Source organism: Henckelia pumila, chromosome 3 (genome assembly GCF_033568475.1).
Source record: "Henckelia pumila isolate YLH828 chromosome 3, ASM3356847v2, whole genome shotgun sequence".
Lineage (NCBI taxonomy): Eukaryota > Viridiplantae > Streptophyta > Magnoliopsida > Lamiales > Gesneriaceae > Henckelia > Henckelia pumila.
In genome coordinates, this window is record NC_133122.1 from 60,846,827 (window position 1) to 60,866,571 (window position 19,745).

Sequence of the window (19,745 nt, forward strand, 5' to 3'; positions counted from 1 at the left end):
TTATTTGGACTTTTAAAATTTTAATTAAGTTAGTCCATTAATTTTGTGAGCTTTTGAGCCCATAAAAATTATTGGGCCAGTCTATGAGTTTTTGGGCCCATTGGGCCAGTGTAAGTGTTATTGGGCTTGGTAAAATTTTTAATGGGCTTTATTAATTTAACGGCAGCAGGCCCGGCCTGCTGCTCACGGCCGAGAGGCTGTGGGAGAGGGGGGGATCGGGTTGGGCTAGTCTAGGGGTCCGGGTCGGGTCTGGGTGGTCCGGGTCGGGTCGGGTCGGCTAGGTAGTGGGTCGGGTTAGTGAGTTCGGGTCCGAGTTTGGTGGGCCGGGCTCGAGTATTTTATTTTTTTAAGTATTTTACAAAATTATGTGTTTTTGAGACTAATAAATTGAAATAAAATTATTTGGACTCCCAAATAATTTTATTTGGACTTTTAAAATTTTAATTAAGTTAGTCCATTAATTTTGTGAGCTTTTGAGCCCATAAAAATTATTGGGCCAGTCTATGAGTTTTTGGGCCCATTGGGCCAGTGTAAGTGTTATTGGGCTTGGTAAAATTTTTAATGGGCTTTATTAATTTAATTGGGCTTAGAATAATTATTTGGGCTTAAGGTTTGAAATAATGGGCTTAAGTATGTTAATGGGCCAGATTTAAGTTAATGGGCTTGTGTGTAGGGCCAGCAGTCCAGGACCATCCCTGAGAAAATTTGCATGTGTCCTGAATATATATTTAATTATTTTTATGCATTTAAGTTATTTTAATATTTATACGTTAGTAAGAAATTAAATTAAATATATATGATGGACACATATTTTATTCAAGTACATGCATTCATGAAATATTATTTTATGCATGATTTAATGTTAAATTGAGCAATAAAAATATTTTATGTTGGAAGTTGAAGTAGTGTGACAATTTAAGGGGGATTCGTCCCCATATGATTGAAGGGCAGTTTACTGCCAATTTAAGAGGTGATTCGTCACCGGCCACGTACGTAGGTTTCCACGCTGATCAGTATTTAATGTATGATTTAAGGTTACACTACGGATACAACCATGCTATGTTAAAAAATAAATTGCTCAATAATGTTATGTATTATGTTATGTATTATGTTTATTTAAGTAAGTTATGTTATGTAATTTTTAAGCATGCTCATTCATGTATATGTATGTATTAGTATTAAATTGGTTTAAATTATTTTAAACCCTTGTTATGTTAGCATGTTGGGCCTCTAGGCTCACTACACTGGTATGGTGCAGGTGAGTACGTTGAGGATGACATTGTACCCACCGGAGGCGAGGACGTATGAGCATGCATTCAGTGGCCCCGTGACCGTGAAATATTCTGAGTCGCTATGCATGTTATTGTTTTTGTCAGCATGATACATTTTTATTATTTTCAGTGATTGAGGGTCTAGAATATTTATTTAATATTTTCAGTGCATGCAAACTTTTATTTACTTATGCAGTATATTTTTAATTTATGTTTGACTCAGATATTTATTATATTTTTAAGAATGCATTTTTATTTAAGTATTTATTTGTTTATTCATTTTAAATATTTTTATTCTGTGCATATATGTATGGACATATATGTACATATTTTATTTAGTAAGTATAAAAAAAAAATGATTGATTAAAATAAGTGGGTCTCACGTAGGACTCACTAATTTTGACCAATCATAGGGTTACACATCACCACGCAAAATAGTGCCCTGTGGGCGGCATATACTAAACCGATAAGTATATGGTTCAGCGAAAATTTCGAACCTACCCCAAAAACCCATGGGTAGATGTAAATATGTGATTAGTCCAAATATTGTGGACCCCACATGATTGACGTGGAATTAACCATGGTGCAGCCGAGTACTTGCCTTAAGGAACCGCCGCTCAATTGGGGTACTCATATTTCTCAAGGTACAAGTAATAAAAATTCCCCCAATTTGGGATTTTTAGGGTTTAAAAGAATGTCCAAACGGAAGTTCGGATTCGAAGGCTTCGGCATCAATCGCCAATCCACTTACAACTTCGAGCGGTCCCAGCCCTCGCAGAGACTCTACGTCCCTCCATCTTCTCGCGGAAGTGCCGGTGACGATGACGCTGACCTCGACAACATTGATTACGCCGAAGACCGCGACGCACCAGACAACGCTGTCACTGACGATAAAAACGGATTTTCTGCTGCCGAGGAAGACGAGATTGATCCTCTGGACGCTTTTATGGAAGGATTACAAGAGGAGATGAAGGCGGCACCGCCACCTAAGACGAAGGAGAAGCTGGAGAAGTACAGGGATGACGTGGAGGATGATCCAATGGAGAGTTTTCTGAGTGCGAAGAAGGATTTAGGTCTGCAATTAGCTGCGGATGCGCTTCACGCAGGGTATAATTCGGATGAAGAGGTTTATGCGGCTGCGAAGGCAGTGGATTCCGGGATGGTTGAGTATGATTCTGATGATAATCCTATTATTGTCGACAAGAAGAAGATTGAGCCAATTCCCGAGCTTGATCATAGCTCGATTGATTACGAGCCTTTTAATAAGGATTTCTACGAGGAGAAACCTTCTATTTCAGGTGATCGAATAAGTAATTTTGCACATTCTCGAAGATTTAATTCAAATTGAGGATTTTGATGTGGGTGCTTTAATTTGATATCGTAATATATAGCTAAATAAACTGGTGTTACTTCAATGCTTTTTAGTTTTACAGTTGTTTGGAAAGCTTCTGATTTATATTGTTTTCAGGCATGAGTGAGCAGGATGCTATCGAATACAAGAAGAGCTTAGCAATACGTGTTTCAGGTTTTGATGTTCCACGGCCAGTTAAGACTTTTGAAGAATGTGGATTTTCTTTGGAGCTAATGAAAGCCATAGCAAAACAAGGATATGAGAAACCAACACCAATACAGTGTCAAGCTTTACCTATTATGCTCTCTGGAAGAGACATGATTGGTATAGCAAAAACTGGTTCTGGAAAGACTGCCTCATTCGTACTTCCCATGATTGTCCATATCATGGATCAACCTGAACTCGAGAAAGAAGAAGGTCCCATTGGAGTAATATGTGCACCCACTAGGGAGTTGGCTCATCAAATATATTTGGAAGCTAAGAAATTTTCCAAAGCTCATCGCATCCGTGTCTCTGCAGTGTATGGGGGAATGTCCAAACTTGAGCAATTCAAGGAGCTAAAAGCGGGATGTGAGATAGTTGTGGCTACTCCAGGAAGATTGATAGATATGATAAAAATGAAGGCTCTGACCATGTTGAGAGCAACATATTTAGTGCTAGATGAGGCTGATAGAATGTTTGACCTTGGTTTTGAGCCACAGATAAGATCTATAGTAGGTCAAATCAGGCCAGATCGTCATACAGCACTTTTTTCTGCAACTATGCCTCGGAAAGTTGAAAAACTTGCTCGGGAGATTCTCTCTGATCCTGTTAGAGTCGCCGTTGGAGAGGTGGGTATGGCCAACGAGGATATTACCCAAGTTGTGGAAGTAATTCCATCTGATGAGGAAAAGTTCCCATGGCTTCTTGAAAAGCTTCCTCGAATGATCGATGAAGGCGATGTTTTGGTTTTTGCTTCGAAAAAGTCCACAGTAGATGAAGTTGAATCAAAACTGGCTCAAGAGGGTTTTAAAGTTGCAGCACTTCATGGTGACAAAGATCAGGCTTCTCGTATGGAGATACTGCAAAAGTTCAAATCTGGAACCTACCATGTTCTTGTTGCCACTGATGTTGCTGCTCGTGGTCTCGACATCAAATCGATTAAATCTGTGGTCAACTTTGACATAGCGAAAGACATGGACATGCATGTCCATCGTATTGGAAGGACTGGTCGTGCAGGTGACAAAGATGGTACTGCATACACTATTGTTACGCAGAAGGAGGCGAGATTTGCTGGTGAACTAGTCAACAGTTTGATAGCTGCGGGTCAGAATGTGTCCACGGAGCTGATGGATCTGGCTTTGAAGGTGATTCATCTGTTTGAGTTTCTCTTATTTCTTTTTTTTTTTTTTCAATTCCTATGCTTATTAATTAAGTTGGTGGAATTCATTTCCACTACAATGTCTTCTTTTGATTTTTTTTCTCCTTTTTAATACTGCTGTCCTTACTCCTTGGTGATATCTGATGTAGGGTTAGAAAATTGATGTTACCCTGTTATCCTATTATTTTCTTCACGTCTATCCCTCACCCCAGCTCTTTAAAATCAAACCGTACTAAATGACCAATCCCACAGAACTTATATTTGGATTTAGAATTTACATTGGCTTGACTTCGTATCTGATGTGTATATTCATTTTGATTCCACGGTATGGGTTTGAAGCTAGAAGTATAAATCACATAGCTATAGTATTTATTTTGACTGAAATTGTCCCCTACCTGTTACAATATTTGTGTTTTGTTTTTTAATGTTTTAGTGACTTTTAATTTGTAAATCATTAGGATGGAAGATTCAGATCTAAACGTGATGCGCGGAAAGGAGGTACGAATATTTTTTTGTATGATAGATGCATATTAATTTTTTTCCATGTATCAGGATGAGTTGTTCTGTGAGCTTGAGAATGATTGTTTGTTTTCCTCAACAGTGTTTGTGATGTAGTACACATCACAGAAAATTATAATGTCTAAATAGAACTTTGGATTCTTCTCTATCATTTTTTTGGTAAATGTTATTGGAATTCTGAAAACCTGCCATTCACTTATCTGATTGTTCAATGATTTTGCAGGTGGTAAAAGAGCTAAAGGAAGGGGAGGTGGTGGTAAAGGTGTTCGTGGCGTGGATTTCGGTTTGGGTATTGGGTATAATCCTGAGTCAAACACTACTTCAAATGCTGCTGCTCCTAATCGCTCCACAGCGGTTAATTCCCTGAGAACGGGGATGATGGCTCAATTCAAAAACAATTTTGTTCCCGCGTCATCAAATTCGTCCTCACAGTTTGGACAAGCCATTAAAAGAACAGTTTTACCTGGGTTTGTAGCTGGTGGTACTATTGGTGGTGACATGCACGCCGTGCAAATAAACAGTCCAGTAGCTACTGCTCCAGCATCAGGCAACATGCAGGGTTCCAAAGGAACTGCAAATATCCACTCAGAAAGGTGACTTTTCTAGCTGAATGTATTGAATGATTACTGTTTTCCTGGATGGTTTTGAGGCTGGCATTAGGCTATGACATTCTGGAGATTTACTCTTTTGTGGCAAAAAATGTTTTGTTTCAATTATCTAGTATATCCACTGGGCCTTCTATGAAATACAAGTTTCTTCTTTCCCTCTTTCCCACCCACTTCTCTTTTGTAACACCTACAGCTCTCTCTCTCCCTCTCTCAACTCTTTCGTAATTTCCCCTCCATTTTCTTCTTACTGGTCTTGTCGTGAGAGATGTATAATGTATTAGTGGTATAATCTTTAGAGTATTAATGCCATTCTTTGCTCCGAAGCCCACGTGATTGATCTAATCTAAGAACTGTTTTTCGTGGCAAAATTTTTCCCGTATCTTTCAGTGTACGTTTATATTTACAGTATCATTCATTGATATGGCCAAAGTTTTACCAGCTCAAGTATCACGAAAGTGATTACATCGTATTTAGTTTGGCCTTCTAACCTTGTTATGATTCCATTGGCAGCCTTTTTGGATCAACAAAACTGGATGGAAAAAAAATAGGAATTGTTATTGTGCCTTGTAATTAATTGTGTTGCTGTAAATTAATCTTTTTTTGTTAATTTTTGGTTGACTTTCAGAGATAAAACAAGAGATAGACGGAGACCATCTGGCTGGGATCGCTAGTTCATAGAGGGAATACCTGCGTGTTCAGCACAGTAATCTTGGGTTAAATTTCATCTGACAATGTTTATATTTGTATTCATGCGTCTTCCGTACCATGATGTTGTCTAAATTAATGAATTATCAATATATGAGGTCTACTAGACAGTGATTTATGTTTGGTGTACATCATATTAGAATTTTTTTATCCTTCATATATCACTATGTTGCCGCCCGCTCTAAATACTTTTTGTTTCTGAATAATGTGCTCGTGTCTCCTTCAAGGTAGAATTTGTTTAACCTGTACATTGTATAGAAAATAGGCAACTTTGAGTATGTTGGCACATATATGTATGCATGAAAAAATCATGTTCACATATTCAACTTGACTCGAACCAAAGAGATACATCCAAAAAAAACTTGGGGCTTGAAGGAGAAGCCTGCACTAGCCCTGACATTTTCCCTGTGAAGAAGTCGACCAAAGATAAGAAAAAGACAACCCGTGGACAATGAGAAACTTTATATAAAGATCAGAAAGTTAATATACAAATAAAAGCTTAAAATGATTAATATTACAATTTGCTAGCACCGTAATACCTCTGCCGATGTCATTTTGACTGGCGGCAAAGTTCTTGCAGCGAATAAAAGGAATCCGTTTTGAACATTTTCCAGAACTTGGATATGACACAGTCTATCTCTAAGCTTCGGGCTGGGGAGAAAGCTGCAAGCTTCAACTCTTGGGACATTTTAACACATCCTTGGCATTGCCAATTTCCTTGCGTCTATTGGCGGTTGGACATACCTCGAGGCAGGGCTGTTTGAGCGTGCTGTCCTCTTCTGGTGGAGGTGGAAGTACCCCAAAATTGAACTGAACACATTAAAAAATGCATTGCTGAAAACAAATGTAGAGGGCCCTCTGTTAAAGCCAGTGGAATAGGATTATAAGGCCAACATCAAGTGAAAAGGGTCATCTTCTCATGTGTCGAATTCCTATTCTGGCTGCCCATAAAGAATTGGCATCTCATAACTGACTGAGGGGAAGTACGTAACATGGTTATTGTGGATTTAGCCAGCAAGTCCACTACACCACGCTCGCCACAGGTAGCGAAAATATATTCTCTTTTGGTCTTTCCTCCACACAAGTGCTTTCCTTTTATTTTCATTTTTTTTTTTTACATAAACGTCAACCACATAAATCAGAATGACAGATGAGTCTTGGAATTATTTGATCACGTACTACTGATTAAAACAAGAGATACTTTCTAACGAGCGAGTCATGCATATTGGGAAAATATCAACCACTAAAAACCTTGAAGGGAACTTATTTGGTTCATTGATAATGAGCTGACAACTTACATCAGTCGGAATAAATATTTGTGTGTTGTGTGTCGAGGCTATATGTCCGGATGAGTATTTAATCTCTGCTTTTTTTTTATACATGTATCAGAACTATAGTTTGTTCTTCAATGGTACATTTCTATTAATTTATCGACATCTTTCCTCTATAGAAGGCAAAAAAATCCATGTTACCTGACAGCTATAATCATCGAAGTTGGGCTCCATCACTAAAGGAACTCCCATGTGCTCGTTGAAAAAGATCTATGAAAAATGAAAACAAATATCCCTAAAATCTTTTAAGAGGGGAAAAAAACACTCCTGCCATTACTCGTACAAACAACTAAACAAAAGCAAAAGACGACGCACACAAAAATATCAAAACATGGAAAAGGAAATGGAAACAGTTAGGTTTTGAAGAAAGGATTTTTTTTAATTTGGGCGCGCGAAAAAACAGCTGAATAATGTTCAGCCATAGTGGTTCTCATTTGTCGGGAAATGCATAAAAAGGACGAACTAACTTTAAAAAGCAGGAGACATCGACAATGCTATCAAAATCTGGCAATCACCAAAGTCCCTATTGTGGCCATGACGATGAGTCGATGACCATGCATAGACAAAGCTCATGTTGTGTACCTTTTGGAAGCCAGCCACAAAGAAAGATTTTTTTTTCTCTGAAGAAAGCCACAGAAGTTGATAAAACTGATTTAAGAAAAGTTGTAAGACGAATGCCTACCTCATTTAGTAAGTAGTCTCATGTTAATACAACTTGCAGACCCTCAATATATAATTTCTCGGATGTAAAATATCCTTTTTGGTCAGAAGAATCTCAACTCATATCGAAGTTTTGACAACTAGATGCAGTGGACGAGAAAAATAACCACTCATAATCTGGTAAGAGTCACCCACCTGTGTAGGAAGTTTGCATGTGTTGATGCATACACCAACACATTTGCTCTCCTCTAAGTACTTGCATTTCTCAACGAATACCTACATAAATAAACTAGCCTTTCAATGTGAACCTAAACAGCTACCAACATTTAAGTAGTTACAGCTCAAACGAATCACTAAAACATTGGTCCATAACATTCTTTGTTAGGCACGTAATATCAGCTGAACACGATAGTGCATCCTACATAAGATACATTTATACCGATACATCAAATCTATATAATTTATATCTGGTGTAGGATTGACTTAATCATTACCACACAAGTAAACACAAATTCATAACATTACCCCGCTTGACCACGAAGATTTATCTGGCAGATCCACAGAATTAACCGCACAAGGACCCATGAGCCATTGACAAGAAATTGCAGTCACCCTTGCTTCCAGAAACAGAGGACAGACAACCATTAAGTTGCATTAATCATTTAAAGTTATAAAATCCATGAATCAGTCGATCACCAAAACAAATGTTCAGCTAAACCAATAAACATAGTATGCACCAAATTCAGACCATCCAAGGGTTCCAAACCACTCACCAACCATAAGGGCCGCCACTTTGCCTCCAGCAATTGGTGAAATAAGCAATTTGTAGAGCTCCAATAATAATGGAGGAAACAGTGATACTAATATCCTCACCTGCATTGTTAAAGATAAAAACTAATCAAACACTCCAACTTTATCCCGTGTGCCTCACTCTTGTAACAAGATTAAACTCTATCAATTCAAACGAAATCATTAATCATCGACGGTATACAGGTGATGAGCCACATCGAGAGAAAGTCATACCGCAGCTTCCGTAGCTTCAGTATTGGATCGGCCAGCCATTATACGATGAGCCACATCAATTAATCCATCGTACCCTGGTTTTTCAGAGTCCCATCCGATCTCCTGTCAATTAATAAAACCATCATCGACACAGTCGCTAAGTATACAGCTAAACACTGAGCATATAATGAAAATTGACCAACGCTCAATCCAGAACCTGAGCCATTTTACTGCGAAAAACGTTCAGGAAAACATCATCAAATACACCAGGCTTGTACTCTTTCTTCGAGTTCGTTACACCTGCTTCAATCTGAGTAGTTTCCGTAAACTATTCAGTGAAGAGAAACTCAAATTAGAGTCAGATTCTCACACACAGTTGAATTTGAATGATGAATGTGAGATGAATATTCCTTACTGATTTTGATTGGATAGAGAAGCAAGAAATCCGAGGAGAAGAGGAGCTGTTTTTGGGCGAACGCAAAGAGGGGATTGGGCAGTGTGGGCGGAGATTGACAAGTGCCATTCCTCGATTCCAGCCCTCAAATCACTTGTGCAACATGGAACCATAACATTGTCATTATCAAATGAACATTTATAAATAAGATCTTCTTGATTGTAGTTAGTTTTTTTAATTTATCTAGTTAGATTTAGGTATTTTAAATTTTTTTTTTGTAATTTGTTCAATAATTGTAATTTGGATCAAAATTGTATTTTTTTTTTTTTTACAACCACATTTCAACCCCCAAATCCACAAACACACAACAATTCAATCCATGGTTATTATCTGAATAAAGACATGAGACATGTCTCGTAAAATTAACGTGCAGTTTTCGTGTTAAAGTTTTAGGTATAACAAATGTTTGTAAAATATTGCAAAATAAAAATGTATATTAAAATTTTAAATGCGATTCATTAGTAAATATTAATGATGTAAAATATTTCTTTAACAATGTCAACAAAATGTTAGAATTTTTAAACATGTCAAATTTTAAAAATGATATATAATTTTTGTATATTATAATAGTTTCGTCCCTTTGAATAAATGATTTGGTCTTTTATGTGTTAAACTTAATTACCTCTCCCTAACAATAAGAATTACATATCACTTAAATAAAATTTAAGCAAGACATGTTTTTACAATGTCTCAAAACTCACTAGTGACTAGACTCACTTTCTCCACCACTACACGTTTTTTAATAATGGTAATTTGTATTACACTTTTCAATTTATTATATACACGTGTTTCATAATTTTTAAATTTTAATGTATCATTCATTTTATATATTTTATTTTAAAAATTAAATATTTTAAAATAAAAATTAAACATACATATGCACACATGATATATATATATATATATAGTTACATACGCAAAAGTGTATGCCATAGTGATTAATATAATATAAAATGTAAGATTAGTAAAGATATCTATGATATAATAAAATTTATGAGAATTTTTTCAAAATTAGATGAGATATCTCTTCTATCTCTTCCATATTATTAAGTTTGAGTCATATATAGTAACTACTTTTGGTAGAACCTAGGTTATGCGGCCATATCATTTTGTCTCCAAAATACCATTATCCATAACTACCATAATTTTTTTTAAAATAAAATAAATAATCAAAAATTAATAACAAAAAAACATAACATTAAATATAAAATAACTCAATTCTTATTATATTTCATATAAAAGTTTGTTATACACAACAAAAATTTAATTATATGCACGTATCGTATGCATATGTTTACTAGTTTTATTTATCTGTCATACTTGGTAACCTTTGGTCCGATCCACAAGTGTTCACGACATGTATAAATAATTTTAATAGAACTTAATGAAACTAAAGAGCATGAAATAGATTGTGATATTTGCTTAAATTTTTCCGTTCTACGTGATTTGATGTTGTAATGGAAAGATGAAAAGGAACGGTTATGGACTTAAAAAAATGAGATATATAGATCTCAGGTTAAAGATCCTGTACTAAATCTCATCATAATATTTTTAAAAAATACTAAAATAATATGTTTTACTAGCATGAAATTTAAAGTTCTGTATTGAATAACTAAAAAGAAAACTAAACAAAAAGATAAATCATAGACAAAACTAACTTCCCATCAAGAACTCCAGTTAAATCCAAGATAACCAAAAAAATACAATCGTACGAGGAAAGGGCAGACTAGTGAAAAAATTGGCTGGACTAGTTATGGTATGAGTGGTGGAAAGGAAACCTATATATGGTTCGACGATAGAAGTTAACCTATAGATTGTCCATTGGTGTGAAGTGTACTGTCCTGCTGGTTCTAGAAAGTCGATGCCCGACAAAAATGGACATGCAAAATGATACCACAGACAAGAGAAGAGAAAAGGCTGTAGCAGCATCCCACGGACTAGTTTGTGTAACCTTAGGACGCTGCTCAGATTCAGAACGACTTGGGATGAAATCCAAAGGTATCCAGTCACAGCTGATCGAGAAGTGCCCAGATCCATGCCAAGGCTTTCCTTCCATGGGATACCAAAATGCAGCTGACAACTTACTTGATTTTCCAATCGTGAACTGAGCATCCTATTTTTAACCATAGAAACAATAAACCGTTATTACAGGCCCCAATCCACCTTGAGAGAACATGTTAATAAGGTGGGAAGGATATCCCATGGTCATGAGTTGGTCAAATCACCCTAACCGACATGGGATGTGAGCATTCAAAACACTGAAAAACAGTTAAAAGTGAGACAAACAGGATCGCACAAGTGATGAGCAACTCAGAGGACACTCCTCAAACTGAAATGAAGCATACAAGGAAAAAAGAATGCAAACTGTCCGGTTGTTTTAGGTTTGACTTTGAGATTCATTTTATTCTTCGTGCTGTAACAGAAGCTTACCTGTTGAATTCGATCCAAGGTTCTCAGGGGCCTTGAAAATTCGAAAAAATATGTTCCCTTTTGACCCTCAGACGCATATGGGCTGTCGTCCTCTATGAAACCTGTTAATTGAAGGTCCACCGATTTACAACTTGCAGCAGTGATACATGTGCTAGCAAATACAAAACACATTGAAGGATGTTCATGGGCACGAGCAGCAATGCAAACAAAGTAATAACACCAAATGCTTTTAGAAAAACAGGTCTTCCAGTCTAGATCTCACCCAAGGCTGTCCCAGAATTACTAAAAACCGACGATAGCTTTTCTGCTTTTCACCTTCTGTCTTATTATGGCGGTTACATTGCCTTTTAAACAGCACATGACTTTCATATAAAAAAAATTCATGCCTAAATTGACAAAACACTTAAAATATTATTTACCTGAGTGATCGGTCAAGCTACTGTGCCACCAAGATCCTTGCCAATCATTCTGTGCACTCGTGTCATTTCCTAAGTAAAAAGGCAAAACATAATCCTTATGGAAATGGTAACAAGTCATACGCATTTCATTATTTCGAGAGAGATTTATACAGGCATTGTTGATTGAGAAAAAGTAAAGTTTCCAGCCCACCTGAAGGACTGATGCCATCAAGGAATGTACAGTGTGGGTTCCAAGCAAACACATCTACCAAATGACCAAACCTGTTTATCCAGACAAAAAATAAAAAGAATGTTACTTTAATCAGCAAGTAGTTATCAACATAATAATATTTCATGAATCTACATCACCTATCACCCCCATTTCCTTCTCTGTTGTCCAATGGATTTTTGCCGTACAGTCTTCCAGGTATAGCATTTCCCACCGAGAAGTGCATAATGTCAACTTCATGCCCATGGCAAGTTTTGTTTGTGCAAGAATCTGGTCCTTCTTCACAACCGCCCATCTTACAGAACATATATTTCTCAGTTGATATAAAGTGAGATATATGAAGGTCACCGAAAGATCAGTACGCACTTACTCTATGATATGATGCATTTTCACCAATTTGAAACATTAAAGCAACAGATGGGCAACTGTTATCATTTCTGGAAGAAAAATAAGAGCTCGTGAATAATTATCAGCAAGCTTTTCAAATGATCCATAAAACTTCCAATGTCATTATCTACTATCTAACATTAGCTGTCTGACTTGGAAACGAGTGACCAAAAAAGGAATATTGGCTATTGGAAAAAAGGGAAAAAAAAAACAGCACAATATATTCAGAAATTGAAATGCTACAAACACGTGTTGCATATGAAAAAGGAAATAAAGTAGTAATGTTTGTTCTTTTTTGACATATAAAGGGGCAAACTGCACTTCTGACTGTTGTGCCAAAAAAAACACGGAAATCCAAGTGTAAGATCAGTAATCTATTAAAATCCTATGCTTTTCAATCACAGACAAATACCTTATTCATATTTCACTTTCACGGGATTTATGCTTATGATTTTATAATATGGGCTTTAAAAACTATTGATTTTACGCTAGGATTCTGTGCTTTTGCCTTTTTCCAAAGGTGACGGATGCAATTTTACCCAGACAGAGTAGCATTGCCTGGAAAGCGCTGAGAATACCATAAAAAAAGAACACAAAAGTTAAGCAAAAGCTAACTATCTTATCTCACTAATCACAACCAATAAACCAACATAAAACCATCTACAAAAAAAGTTGGATCATCACGGATTAAGTGCTTTCGGAGTCACAGTCCAGATGTTCGACAAAATATCCCACAGCACACCTACCCTTTAGCGTATGCATAGTTTCCATTAACTTGCAACATGAAGAAAGCCTCTTTCCCGTCATGCACTGCCTAGTCACGAACAAAGTGAGACAAAATAACCGAACTAAAGATCACGTAATCATTAACAAGCTAACTTTGAAACACAATCTTCGACGATTTTTTAAATCACCTTCAGAGTCATTTTCCCGTCGTTGTATTCTTTATCCGCATCCGGGTCTAAAGCGGGCAACAGGGCAAAATCCGAACCTTCGATGTCCTTCCAATCGTCCACATGTCCGTCGACGGTGATGATACCGGGCCTAAACTCTGCCGGGATTCGGATCCCAGTGCCGGAATCGCACTGCCACTCGCCGGACTCCTCGTGAGAACTCACCGGATCGATCTGAATCGAGCCGAGCATTGCAGCTATGACGGCGAGAATGACGAGTCGCACTCGGATCATTGCGGCGCTGGGAGAAATGTATTTGGAAATGGTGGCGTTGGAATGCTCCGATTTGGCAGAGTTCGATGGTAGTTTGACTATTCCAGAAATTTTCAAAATTATTTAATTATTTGAAACTTATGAAACTTACAGAGTTACAGTTATCAATATTAAATAAATCATGGCACATGCTTGCATGTGTTATAAAAATTTGATATATGATAAGTAGGTTTTTTTTAATTTATAATAAAATTAATATTTTTTTAATTAAAATGATACAAGAGAAATTAAATGTGAATGCAATATTTAGTATATATAATTAGATGGTTAAAGATATTTTGAGAATTATAAAATACTTCATCACCACAATAGTAATAGTAAGAGGTAGTTGACTAAATTTATTAAAAACAGTTATAATAAAGTTTAACTTTATATGTAAATTCGATTTTTACTATTTAACAAAAATACTCGAATCACCTCATTGAGTTCAGTTCTCATTCTTTTTAAAAAAAAATGTGAAACAAACAAAATGCTTACGCTGATTGAGTCCGTTTTTTTAACAAAAATAATTTTTATATTATTAAAATTTTAAAAAATACAAAAAAAACTTGGATACGAATCAAATAAGGATAAATGATTTAAAAATCCCCACCAACCCTTCAAACTTTATCTTAACTCTCTAACCACAATTTTTTTTATTTCAACTCCATAGTGGTCCCCATTTTTGAATTAAATATTATTTAGTAACTAATCCTTTGTACGTGACATTGTTAACATATCAAACCATTCCCGGCCATGCAAGACTATCAATTACGCAAGGTTTTCAGCCGATATACTCCGAATTAGGGTCCAACATGCTTTCGTAAGATTAATTAAATTCAAATACCTCTTTGACCAAAATGTCGTCGGATCATACCTACCGAGTTTTACGAAGTGCTCCTCACACTCCAACCACGCAGTCGCAACAGATGGTTTCTGCACAAGCTCCTTCAACGACACCCAGCACAACCTTAATTCATTTTCTACCTTAAGACATATGGTATATAAATTTAATTATAAAATATGAGCATGAAAGAACAAGAGGCTTTAAAAAAATTATTCAGACATAATATTATTACATAAATCAACTCCTTTGAAGAGGAGAAGACAACTTGTTTAGCTACTCATAGTAGCCTTGTTCTTGAAATACATCAAATAAAACTTAATACAACAGAAAGAGAAATATTACAACAATTTATTTGTAAGAAAACTGAAGGGAATGATCGATGTCTTCAACTTCCTTGAACGCTTGTATTTATAGCTGAGGTTCCACTCGTTTCACCGAGAAACTTCAGGGAATCTTACAGCTATTTTGTTTTGTCCTTCTATGCCATTATTAATGGCATCTTTAGCTAGTGGATGAGTCACCCGTTATCCACCTTGTCCTGGTATGCCATTATTGATGGCATCATTTGGTGGAGAAGTTACATGCCATCTTTTTTCTTTTGGCTCTATCCTCCTCACATGTCTTCTTTATTGTTGTCGAGGCATCTTTTGATTTTGCAGTGGTCCCCTGGGAAAACGCATCTTTGGTGGTCTCTGCCCACCTTTGCTTGTCTCGGAAAAATCTTTTCGATCCGTTCGGGGTCTGAAATATTTTCGAATTCTGCCTCCTTTTGGTTTGGATACTCTGGGCAGATGTTCTCTGACCATCTTCCGATATGAGCCATGTTACAAAATTTTCGGCGAGTTTATTTACTCCCCGGCAGCTTGTTGTTCCACAAAAAGTTTCTCTTCTTTTCGAAGAGTTCTTCCACAAAAGCCGTAGTTTTTTTCTGTCATTGTGTTTAACATGAATGATCCGTTCACAGAACTCTGATAAAATTTGAACGAAAACTTGACCTTATCCATCTCGGTGAGACAAACCCAAATCCCTCATGCCCTTCTGGTTGAAATTTTATTTTCTTCAAAAGTGGACACTAATGGTATTTCTTCAGATATTGGATCCTTAATGAATCTTTGATTATTCATGTCAGGTCTCCTTAGCTTGATGAAATAAAAAGGCTCGTGTGATCCTTTCCCTGTTGGTTCTGGAGCTGCACTAAAAAAATATAATTCAAGCACATCTCCTCTGGACAAATGGTCGTTATTTGTCCATGTTTCTTGGACTGCTTCCTGAATCCATTTCGGTAATTGTGATATCTCCGGGAAGCTTCGTGACGTTGTATAAGCTGAGGCCAAAGCCCCAAATTCATACCAGAGCTTTACATCCTTAGGATTGACATTGTTTTTTAGCCAAACTCTTGGATATATCCCTGCAACATCAAACTCTGCAAGTGTTAGGGTTAATTCCACTTATTGTACTTAATTTCTCCCACCTCTATTGATAAACCTGAAATGAAGAAATAATAGCTGGGTTAGTATCGATCTTAGATTTGCCCTTGTTTGTGTTGGGCCTAAGATTGATCTCTTCATCTTTTACCCCAGAGGCGGAGGGTTGACTTGATGAGTTAACTTCATCAATTGTTGCTTCATCCAGATCATCAAAGGCTGATGATAGATTAGCACTTGTTTCTTGAGGTTTAGATTCCTCTACATCTTGTTTCACAACCGGTGGTTGTATTTCGTGTTCTTGTAAAACCAATGGTTTTAGCATATCTTGTTTATGAGAAACCAATGGTTTCTCTATAGCCTTCACGATTGACCCTTGAATAAAAGCCCATAGTTGTGTTTGAGCTTGCATACATCTTGTAATTCAATTAGATATTTTGATTCGATCAGCTTGTTGTAACATGCCGGCCATTTCAGCATTAATGGCTAACTGGTTGAACTCGGTTTGAAGCAACCCAAGGTGTTCCCTGAGATGCCTCTGCATTTTCATGATGGAATCCACATCACTGCCTTCCATCTCTTGTTAAGAAATTTGCAAGAATATTTTCATGAGATTTAATAATAACAATATCAAAAATATAATTTTGACATAATGTTTGTCATCTTAATAACCTAGCTTTCTCAGGTTTAGATTCAATTTTATTTCTTAGGAAAGCTTTGACCTGGGTGTTATCAACCTTCAGCGTGAATTTTTTAGCAAGTAAAAATAATGGTCATTTTTCGAAAGCCCTTTTAACTGCATAAAATTCATTTTCGTTGATATGCCATATGATGGCCTCTGATTCTGAAAAAAGACCGCTACAGTATCTGCATGATATTTCTTCATCTGGAGTGATCTTGGTAAGGACTCCTGCCCACCAATCATCACTGGCATCCATAAATAATACCATATTATCTTCATCTACGGGTATAGCCATTTTTGGAAGATTCTTACATATCTCCTTTAATTGGTTTACCCCTTTAGTATGGTCATCGGTCCATATAAATACAACATCTTTTTTTAACAAATAACTGAACATCTTTCTGTACATTGTTAAGTTGTTAATTAACATCCCTGCAAAATTAACTACTCCAAGAAAACTCTTGAGTTGTTTTACGTCTTTGAGTTTATCTGGAAAATTCTGTACATTTTCCACAATGTGGGGTTGTAGAATTATTCCAGTTTCATCAATCTCAATTCCAATGAATTCAATTTTCCTTGTTGTTATGACTACTTTCTTTTCAGATAAGACGAGTCCCTCTTGTTCACAAATTCTAGAGAAAATCTCTAAGTGTTTAACGTGTTCGTCTATGTTTTTTGATGCTATAAGAATATCATCCATATCTGGTGTTGCTTCAAAGAGTTTAACTCTTTTTTTTCTCGTTTTCTGAACAATTTGTAGATATATGTCCTCTTGCTCCACATGTCCAGCAGTTGCAATCCTTGAAACTTTCACTTGCTCTGTATGAGTTCTTCTGAAAGTTCTTCTTGATGGTGTTCTTCCCCTGCTTTGTGATGAGCCTGTTGCTGGGGATGTTCTTGTAGGTCAACTTCTTCTACCTGATCTATAAGATCTGGCCTTTTGTTTGTACCAAAATGTTCTTGGTTTCCAAGAACTTTTTATTATTTTATTATAGGGATTATTTCTGAATTTCTTCCTTTTAAATCCTTGTGATCTGTTTCCAATGATCGTTGGAAGATCATTTTCTCTACAACACAAAGGTGTACGCTTATCTATACCCCTTATTTTCTTGTAGTTCTTCTGTAATGCTGTCATATGGCACCATTCTGCTAATTTTCCTTTCAAGAAGGAGGCACATCTTGCCAATGTATCAAGATTACTTGGAATATATTCTTTAATCAGCATTTCTCTCCAGGGACTTGGCATTTTTGCGAAAAATAGCTGAATAACTACATTTTCCTCAACTCCCGAATTCCATCTGTATTTAGTGAATAACATAATGTATTCATCAACTAAACAGATATCATGTAACTTGAGGCTATAAAGAGCTTGAGTATATCTTCTCTTTTTCTCTGTATCTTGATTATAGAAATAGTCTACCCCTATGAATTGTGTTTAAATAGGGTGACCATTCTTCCTTCAATCTCGCTGAGGGATTCTCCTGCTAAGATTGATTCCTTAGTTTTTGGCATAGTCATCTCCCAGGCGATCTTGACAGATCCCATTAGACTCATTTCTAAAAGTTTAATGAAACCTTATTTATTGAGATCTAATGTTCCTGCTGCTATTCCCATAGCTGATGTCTAATCATCTATGAGATCTTATCTGTTTTTGAAGTCCAGAACATCAAGGTTTAACATAACCCCATAAGGATGTATTGGATCTAAAACAGTTTTTCCGTAAGGAGTTTGAGGGAGTGGGATTTTACTCCTTCTTGATCTGGTTCCTGATAGATGTGAATTTTTTCCAACCTGGAACTCACTATGTGGTTCTTCTGTTTTAACCACATATCTTGGGGGATTTTTTATGGGTTGTTCACCCTCAGGGAATTCATTTTTAGATCTACTACTTTGAGATTCGTAAAAGAATCCGCAAGATCTTGTAGATCCTCGAGATTTAATCTTTCTAAAGTAGTCATCAGATAGTGTTTTTCTCTGATACTGTTTTTATAAGATTAATCATCATTTCATCATCAGTTAAAGGTTTTTAAACCATTTTGGTTTTACCTTTCTGGTGTAACAAAGGTTCGGTACCAAATGAGAGTGGTAACCTTCCTCATGTGTTTCCTTTTCTAGAACCAGAAGTGTGTTCTAGATTTATGATTTTATTTTGAAGATCCTTTAGAGTTCCAAGAATTTCTTCTTGTTTCTTAAGGATTTCTTCAATTTGCCGAGGTATTTCATACATCTGTTTGTTGTAGTATTGTACCGTCTTTTGAATTTCTCTAAGATCTCCGGAGAGTTTAGAAGAATGTGGGGTAATCTCTAAAAATCGAGAGTTAGAAATCATATTTCTTTATCTCTTCAAAATTAAGAGCATTAATCACAACCTGTTGTAAGTAATCTATTGTGAATATATTAACTTGTTTATAGGATTTCATATGAATAAAATCCTCTTGATTCAAACCTCCGTTTGAAGTCATTCTTTTGTAAAAATCTTCTCCTCAACAAAGAAAATATGAATTTGCGAATAATATTACGTATGAATAATTAACCTAAAGCTTTGATACCATTTTTGCGAATACTTCTATATACTGCAGATGAGCACAAAATCTCAAGATTCAAGCATAAAACATTTAAATTTTAAGCATAAAACCTATAGATTTCAAGCATAGATTAGCATAAATCCAGTACAAGAATTAAACATTAAAATATTCAAGTTTGGTGGTCCTAGGGAGTTATAGTAAAAAATATTTTGGCCAGAGAGTTATAATAAAATTAGGAAGGTATTAGAAATTTTAGGACAATTTACTCATCAAATAACTCATTTCATTTTTATATTTTTTTTGAAATCTTAATTTTCAATTGAATCGATTTTGGACTTTTGTCCATATTTTGGTTTT

The 19,745-nt window shown here is 36.1% G+C and overlaps 3 protein-coding genes across 6 annotated transcripts; 1 reads left to right on the forward strand and 2 right to left on the reverse strand.

Annotated features, from left to right (window-relative positions):
* The first annotated feature begins 1,871 nt into the window (after nt 1-1,871).
* LOC140891806 (DEAD-box ATP-dependent RNA helicase 24) lies at nt 1,872-5,973 on the forward strand. Of its 2 annotated transcripts, XM_073300454.1 has the most exons (5): nt 1,874-2,569; nt 2,740-3,968; nt 4,441-4,480; nt 4,725-5,094; nt 5,735-5,973. In XM_073300454.1, exons 1-5 carry the CDS (start codon nt 1,966-1,968, stop codon nt 5,778-5,780), a joined length of 2,289 nt encoding a protein of 762 aa, XP_073156555.1. In that variant the 5' UTR covers nt 1,874-1,965; the 3' UTR covers nt 5,781-5,973. The 2 variants fall into 2 exon arrangements, with proteins under 2 accessions (XP_073156556.1, XP_073156555.1); XM_073300455.1 differs by lacking the exons at nt 4,441-4,480; nt 5,735-5,973 and having other exon boundaries at nt 1,872-2,569; nt 4,725-5,013.
* Nucleotides 5,974-6,076: 103 nt separating this feature from the next.
* On the reverse strand, nt 6,077-9,361 carry LOC140891808 (beta-carotene isomerase D27, chloroplastic). 3 transcript variants are annotated; one of them, XR_012152611.1, is made up of 9 exons: nt 9,223-9,361; nt 9,025-9,135; nt 8,829-8,930; nt 8,579-8,678; nt 8,331-8,422; nt 8,001-8,081; nt 7,287-7,355; nt 6,354-6,624; nt 6,077-6,219 (listed from the first exon to the last, which is right to left on the reverse strand). XR_012152611.1 is itself a non-coding variant. In XM_073300459.1 (8 exons), the coding sequence occupies exons 1-8, from the start codon at nt 9,328-9,330 to the stop codon at nt 6,487-6,489; spliced, it is 801 nt and encodes a 266-aa protein (XP_073156560.1). In that variant the 5' UTR covers nt 9,331-9,361; the 3' UTR covers nt 6,077-6,486. The 3 variants fall into 3 exon arrangements, 2 of the variants coding, with proteins under 2 accessions (XP_073156560.1, XP_073156561.1); XM_073300459.1 differs by having other exon boundaries at nt 6,077-6,624; XM_073300460.1 differs by lacking the exon at nt 7,287-7,355 and having other exon boundaries at nt 6,077-6,624.
* A 1,529-nt stretch (nt 9,362-10,890) lies between these two features.
* Nucleotides 10,891-13,987, reverse strand: LOC140891606 (uncharacterized). Its single transcript, XM_073300194.1, has 8 exons — nt 13,620-13,987; nt 13,452-13,519; nt 12,689-12,755; nt 12,459-12,613; nt 12,301-12,371; nt 12,111-12,179; nt 11,692-11,792; nt 10,891-11,374 (listed from the first exon to the last, which is right to left on the reverse strand). Exons 1-8 carry the CDS (start codon nt 13,890-13,892, stop codon nt 11,069-11,071), a joined length of 1,110 nt encoding a protein of 369 aa, XP_073156295.1. The 5' UTR covers nt 13,893-13,987; the 3' UTR covers nt 10,891-11,068.
* Between the last annotated feature and the right edge of the window lie 5,758 nt (nt 13,988-19,745).